The 6,987-nt window shown below is 58.5% G+C and overlaps 1 protein-coding gene across 1 annotated transcript; it reads left to right on the forward strand.

The window, feature by feature from the left end:
• The first annotated feature begins 474 nt into the window (after window positions 1-474).
• On the forward strand, window positions 475-2,449 carry LOC124233230 (zymogen granule protein 16 homolog B-like). The gene is made up of 4 exons (XM_046650397.1): window positions 475-505; window positions 597-679; window positions 911-1,019; window positions 1,984-2,449. Exons 2-4 carry the CDS (start codon window positions 625-627, stop codon window positions 2,315-2,317), a joined length of 498 nt encoding a protein of 165 aa, XP_046506353.1. The 5' UTR covers window positions 475-505; window positions 597-624; the 3' UTR covers window positions 2,318-2,449.
• Window positions 2,450-6,987: the final 4,538 nt, after the last annotated feature.

A 6,987-nucleotide genomic window follows, 5' to 3' on the forward strand; every position in this document is an offset into this window, starting at 1 on the left:
TTGCCTGGGCTCCCCAAAGCCTGTGGGACACTAGGCTCTGCCCAGGCCTCAGTGAGGTCCTGAAACTAGTTCTGCAGGAGGCAGGAGCCCTGGGGCCCACAGAGCTTCCCTGGGCGTCTGACCTACAACCCCTCCATGGGGTTGACCTGTCTGGCCAAGCTGGGAAGGGCTCCCAGCAAACCTCCTTTCCTCTGAGACCAAGATCTAGTCCAGGTGCTGAGGAGAGAGACTCAGAGGTGACAGTGAAATATCTGTCACTGTCCCATCTTGTTTGTGCAGGCCACAGGGCCAAGACAACAAACACAGCAGGTCCGGGAACCTCCCCCAAGGATGGCTCTGGGGATTCCCCAGGAAGAGTCCTCACCTCCCAGCTCCTTCCTGTCCCCTGGTGCCCCTGCTCCTTCCTTCTGGATGGGGGCCCACAGGCCTCAGGAGGGTATAAAGGGCCGTGCAGAGGACGGTCAGGCACAACCAGACTGCCCAGCGCCAGGACTGTCCTGTCCCGGTAAGACGGGGCTCCTCCTCCATGGATGGGGCTGGCGAGGTCAGGCGGGGTCCCTCTCTGAGAGTCGGGTGGGCTGTCCTCCTCTCTGCAGGAGCCTTGGGACCCTCCAGCCAGAAGCCATGCTGCTGTGGCTGACCCTCGCCCTCCTGTGGAGCACCACCTGCTGGGCAGGGCGTAAGTCCGGCTGGGTCAGCCCCCTCCAGCCCATCCATCTGGTGGCCACCCTCCCCTCTCTGCATGCCGGAGACCCAGGGTCTGGGCCCTGCCCTGGCCACAGACTAACTCTACTCTAGTCTCAGGACTGTCCCATCTGGTGGAGGGGCCGTGTCCAGAGAGGGGCAGAGATAGCCTGCATGTCACTGTGTGATTTATTTTCTCTCCCCACCTGCTTCTTTCATCATCTAGAGATTTATGGGCTCGGAGGAGGCCAGTATTTCAGTACTACTCCAGACTATGACAATGACATCACGGGGATTCGGGTGTCTGTAGGGTCTGTCTTGGGCCTGATTAAGAGGTGAGTAGGAGCAGGGCCATGAGCTCTAAGGCTGTGTCCCACTCATGCCAAGTCTTGGGAACATGGGGATGGGGCTAAGCGCCTCTTCTCCCAACATCTTTGCTGGGTATTAATGACTCTTTGAGGCCAGTTAGGTCCTTGGAAACATGGAGCCACCAGCCGTCACCTTTCCCTTCGTCCCTTTTCCTCAGCTGCCTCCTCTCCCACACAGCAGTCCTTTCAGTCCAGGTTAGGTCAGAGAGGAAAGGAAGTGAGGGTCAGAGTGGACCACTGACTGAACACAAGTCACCAGGAGTATGTAAAGGCAGAAAGCCCAGGGCTGCTCCCCTAATGTTGGGGTGGTGTCCTTGTTCAAGGCCTGGGGCAGATCTTAGCTCTGCACTGACAGGCTCCCGGGGACCTGTGAGAGGGAGTGGGGCAGAGAAGCCAGCACCAAAGAGGACAGATTGTGGGTAGAGTGAGGGGAGGCGGGGAGGCCATGGGAGAGGCACCAAAGTGGGGCAAGGATACAGAGAAGGCCAGATGGGTGGAACTAGTGGGACTCCCCAGGTGAGTGTAGGGAGTCACCTGCTTCTCAAAACTGTGTCCTGGGCAGCCTGACTCAGGCTCAGAAAGTCCAAGCTGGGGCTGAGGACAGCTCCCCGCTCAGAGTCACGACAGAAGCACCTCGTGAGGGTCACGGGGACTGGGCACTGCTCCGAGCTCTCCTTTCGGATGATCCTTGAATGCTCCAACAGTCACTCTCATTTGGCAGATGAAGAAACTGAGGCCCAGAGAGGCTGGGTAATGAACCCAAGAGCCCAAAGGCGGCAGAGCAGAGGTTTGAGACCAGCATGTCTGTGTCAGAACCCAGATACATGTGCCTGCTCTCTGGTGGCCAGGGAGGGGTGGCTCGGGGACAGAGGACGTGCGGAGTGGTGAGTCTCCTGGGCCCCGGGCATCCAAAGCTCCCCCTTTCTCCCAGCATCCAGCTGAGACATGGATCCTTCTGGAGTGAAAGACACGGTGCAGAAGGTGGGAAGACCCAGGAATTCCTGCTGCGGCCGGGCGAACACATTATAGCCGTCCTTGGCTCGTACAGGGGTTACCTCCGGTACCTGGTCGTATACACCGACCAAGGGCGCTCAGCCGCATTTGGGCGAGAAGAGGGCAACAGCTTCTCTGCCTCCCCAGACCAACCGTGGAGGGTGCTCACGGGAATCTTTGGCCACCATAAGCTCCTCGGCATCACGAGCATCGGCTTTCAGTGGGATGATCCTCGAGAGGAGCTGACCACTGTACAAACATCTACCTCCTGATATCCAGAGAAATGAGTGCTCCGGGGTCCCCGTAGATGGGGCACGGGTCACCCTGCTGAGGCGGTCTCACTGGTGTTGGGCTGATAGCACTGGGGTATCCGAGTCGGGTCCTGAATCAGAATCCACCAATAAATGCAGTTTCTGCAGGAACAGTGTGTCCAGGCGTGGTCCTTGGGTCTGGGGTACAACCCAAACCTTCTGAGCCTATGGAGGGTGAGGCTCTGGGGTTGAGCTCAGAGATCTGAGCTGCGGGATGAGGCAGGAGGTGGGTCTGACACCACAGGCCTCCACGATTCTGCCGAGGATGCGGGACATGCCCATGCAGACCCTGGGCCGATCCCACAATCTTTCAGGATTCTGGGCTCCAAGGATGCCCTGCCCTCAACTCCCCACTCCAAGCCCATCCAGCTGGCCTCTGCCAGCCCAGACTCAGGTCCAGGCTTCCCGGAGTGTGCAAGGGGCCCCAGGGAAGCCACTCATTCATTCAGTCAGTCACTTCCTCACTCACTCAGCACACAGTTGCCAAGGCCTCACCCACACCAGGCTCTCCTGGGCACTGAGGGTGTAAAGAAGAAGATGCTGGGTGTCCAGCTGAAGGGCACCCCAGGGGACAGAGGCAGAAGCAGACGGAGACTGTTGGTTGTGGCGTCTGCACTGATGGGGACACAGGCAGGGCGTTGTGCAGAGGCACCTGCCCAGAGGTGGGGAGGTGGGGTGTGCCTCAGGGAAGACTTTCTGGAGGAGGCAACGTCTGACTAAGTCCTAAAGGCTGCGTGAGAAGTGGCCAGGTGGAGACAAGGGGAGGAGGGCATCCCAGGGGAGGGGTCAACATGGGCCAAGGCCAGAGCCAGAGATAGCCACGGACTGGGCCACTCCATGTGCGTGAATTTGTTATGGAAGCATCGGGAAACAAATGTAGCTCCAGACCTTGCATGTTCTGTGTACCCCATCCCACACCTGGAAGCCCACGGCAGCAGTCGCCGAGGCCTGAGTCCCTGAGTCCTCCAGGGACCAGGCTCCAAACATTGGACCATGACCCACAGGAGAAACACACCGTACACTGCGACACGAGCACGCACGCGTCCAGAGAACTGCGACAGCCAAACTCTCAGGGATCCTGCCACGTGCAGCCTGTCCCCTGAACCCCTGCTCACAGCAGCCCCATGAGGACAGGACTGCCAGTATCCCCATTTGCAAAAGGAGGAAACTGAGGCACAGGGAGCACAGTGGCTTGGACTAGGTCACTCAGCAGGAATTGGCAGAGTTGGGGTTCCGTGTGACATGGTCTGGCTACAAAGTCCAGCTCAGAACCCAGACAGAGGCAAAGATTTCCCAGTAGGTCCTCATCTTTCTGCGTTTTTCTCCTCTCCACTTTTATTTTACTTTTATTTTAGTTTTAAGGGCTTGTTGAGAGCCGCTTCATGGTTCTCAGCCTGGAGTCTCTGGGAACATTTCAGGAATCCATGAACTTGGATGGGGAAAAATTACCTCTTCATTTTCTTTTCTATTGGATTTTGTATTTCCTTCAAGTATACACGTGACCTCTTACACCCCATTAACAGAGCTTGCAACCTTGTCATATCAATTACACTTCAGTTGTTCCAGACATCCTGAAATCTGCACACATCACTCCTTCACAATTGAGGGTGTTTTCAGACCTGCCTGTTCACCGGCCGATAACAAGAGCACCGGTGTTTGTAGAGCGCACGCAGGTGGAAACACTTGACCAGCCATCTGAGGCTGCTTTGAGGGGGCTCCTTTCTCCCTGGGTGGGGGTGAAGCCGTGGATGGGCAGGGGACTCTCATCCCAGCTTTGCAGCTGCTCTGGGAAGCCCAGGGCCAGGTGCATAATTCCTTTCTTGGCCCGGCTTCTTTTTATATTTTTTAAAGATTGGTACCTGAGCTAACAACTGTTGCCAATCTTTTTTTTTCTTTCTTTCTGCTTTTTCTCCCCAAATCCCCCCATTATAGAGTTGCGTATTTTTTTTTTAGTTGTGTGTCCTTCTGGTTGGGGCATGTGGGACACCGCCTCAGCATGGCCTGATGAGTGGAGCCATGTCCGCACCCAGGAGCCAGGTTTGCTCTGGTGAAACCGTGGGCCGCCGGAGCAGACAGCATGGACTTAACCACTTGGCCTCGGGGTAGGTTGCCCCTGGCTTCTTAAAAGGGAAATCTGTTCAGTCCTAGAGTTTCATGACCCCTTTCTCAGGTGCCCACCTCTCTTGGGGCTGGCAGCTGCCAGGGGGGACCTGCTTCCCAATGCCTCCTGGGGTGGCAGCAAGGATGGCCAGAAATGGGACAATGTTGACTTGAAGAGTGACAGCACTGATCCCCACAGCAGTCACTGCCTTGTGACCTGATCAGATAGGATGAGAGCAGGAGGGAGAGGACAGTGGGAAGAGGAGGGGGAGGAGGGGGAGCACGGCACCAGCTCGGGTGCTGTTTGCAGACTCTCAGCGAAGCACAGTCCATGGCCCAGTGGATTCTCCTTGTGACAGTTCTCAGGATTTCCTTCAAGGCTCCCTGGCAAACACTGAGCGCATCCTCTGAGCCCAGCCCTCCTGGGGACCACGGAGACAGGCCGTGGTGGAGACGCTGCTCTTGTTCTCAGGACCTCTGGCCCTCATGATGCAATCCTCGCCTAGAGTACGACCCGGGACGCGTGAGCTGGGCTCTCGGACCACTCCCCTCGGTGACAAGGACCACGCGGGTCCTCATGTGTGAACCTTTAGTCAACACGGTAGGGCATTCAGGGTCGCTCTGGCCTTGCCGGTTGGTACCAGCCCGGGGTCACCTGGTCTCCGGTCCCGCCGCTGAGCGAGCGCGCCTGGCTGCAGGAGGCCGCGCTCCGGGACCCAGGACCCGCTCAGAACCGCGCAGGGCCCGCCCCGGGCGCCACAGGCGACCCCGCTGAGACCTCCTTCCCCGCGTGGGCCGTCGGCTGCGCGGTCGCCCCGGCGGGCCCCTGGGTGGAGGGCTGCTCCGGAGCAAGTCCCTACTTGAAGCCGATGCCCGAGAGGCACAAGAGCCCGCGCTGGCCATTGGCGGACACGAGCTGCCGCCCAGCGGCTGGAGGCTGCGCGCCGAACCGCCGGCCAGCGGGGCGCCCGAACCTGGCCTCGCGCCCCCTGCTGGGGGTCCAGCGCAGGGGCCGGATGCAGGCGCGCGCGCTGCCGGCCACCGCGGTGATGCTCTCGCCCAGCCCGTCCACAGCAGGAACTCCTGTGCGCGGCCGCCGGGGGCTCCGTACCGTGGGCGCCAGTGCTGCCCAAACCTCCGCTGAAGGCTGGGAGGGAGGTGCACTCGGCGGCCGGCCCCCACCTGCCCGACGTCTCTGCTCCATCCCGCCTCCCAGCTCTGCGGGCCCTGGGCTGGGAAGTCCGTCCTGCCTTCTACCCAATGCTGGACTGGACTGGCAGCCCGCTTAACGCTCGGGAGTGGCCAGTTCTTTCCCTTATGTGTCAACTCTCCAGGCCTGGGGCTGCCCCAGTGGGGCTTCTTCCGATTTAGGAGGTGCCCTTCTGTCTTCCAGACAGGGGCTTTGTCACCTGTCCTCAGACCAAGGTCACAGCTGCTCCCTCTTCCTTTGCCTCCAGAGTCTGGCTCCAGGTGTGGTCAGACTCTGCATCCCCTGGCCGCTTCTGAGTCTGTTCTCACTTGTTTTAGTGGCCAGAGTGGAGCACTGTGAGGTGGCTGGGGCAGAGGCTGCAGCCGAGGGTGCTCTGGACAGTGACCTGCTGCACCAGTGGGAAAAGAGTCTGTAAGATGGTGGGGCAGCTTTCCCACTGCGGCCCTCCTCCTGGGGCTGCATCTTCCCCAGAGTCTGCCCAGCTCACACTGTCCCCTCTCTCGGCCCCTCCCCCAGTCCACCTGGAGTGAGGGGGAAGCAGCCACAGTGAGACCCTGCCCCCTCACCTAAGCCCAGTGGACCAGAGGTGGACCGTGACCCAAGCTTGGCCCTCATTCTCAGGGCCAGAGATGGGCAAGTCAGGCTCTGAGTGGGCCTGGTATTGTCATGTGTGCGTAAGGAGTCCTGGGGCAGCCGTGTCCCCTTAGTGGAGTGGAACACCCTTGAACCAAGAACAGCAGAAGAGATGGAGAGGTGGCCTGATGGCTCCAGCCAGGCTCTAGTCCACTCTGGAGCCAGATGCTTCCTGCTCTTACATTCCAAGACACACTGCAAGTAGGTTGCCAGATAATATGAAAGACACTCAGTTAAATTTGAATTTCAGAGAAACAGCAAATAATTTTTGAGTGTAACTATACATCAAACAATGCATTTTTTAAAGCATAACTATGTCCCAAATACTAATTTTTTTTAGTATATCTCAAACACTGCACGATGCATACTTACACTAAGAAGAATGCGTGTGTATCTGACATTCAAATGTAACTGTGTGTACTCTAGTTTTATTCGCTGAATTTGGCAAGCCTACCATACCAAGACACCTTGGGTGCTGCAGGAGAAGGAGAGGCCCCTGGAAGCGGAAGCTGGTGGGCGAGGTGAGGATGGGGCCTGTCGGGGAGACGGCCCTGGAGGACAGAGCAAAGGAGCAGTGGGGGAGACAGAGCTGCAGGTGACGAACCGGGGGAGATGCTGGTGGTCTTCCTAGCCTGAGCGGGTTTCTGCTGCTTACTACCCAGGGGCCCTAAGGCAGCCAGACAAACCC

This window comes from Equus quagga, unplaced genomic scaffold (genome assembly GCF_021613505.1).
Source record: "Equus quagga isolate Etosha38 unplaced genomic scaffold, UCLA_HA_Equagga_1.0 164291_RagTag, whole genome shotgun sequence".
Lineage (NCBI taxonomy): Eukaryota > Metazoa > Chordata > Mammalia > Perissodactyla > Equidae > Equus > Equus quagga.

Excerpts from the sequence above, each read along its gene's own strand:
- LOC124233230 (XM_046650397.1), top strand. The coding sequence starts at position 625 with ATGCTGCTGTGGCTGACCCTCGCCCTCCTGTGGAGCACCACCTGCTGG. Across the intron at positions 680-910 it reads CACCACCTGCTGGGCAGGGC|AGATTTATGGGCTCGGAGGA; the intron begins GTAAGTCCGGCT and ends TTCATCATCTAG. Across the intron at positions 1,020-1,983 it reads GTCTTGGGCCTGATTAAGAG|CATCCAGCTGAGACATGGAT; the intron begins GTGAGTAGGAGC and ends CCTTTCTCCCAG.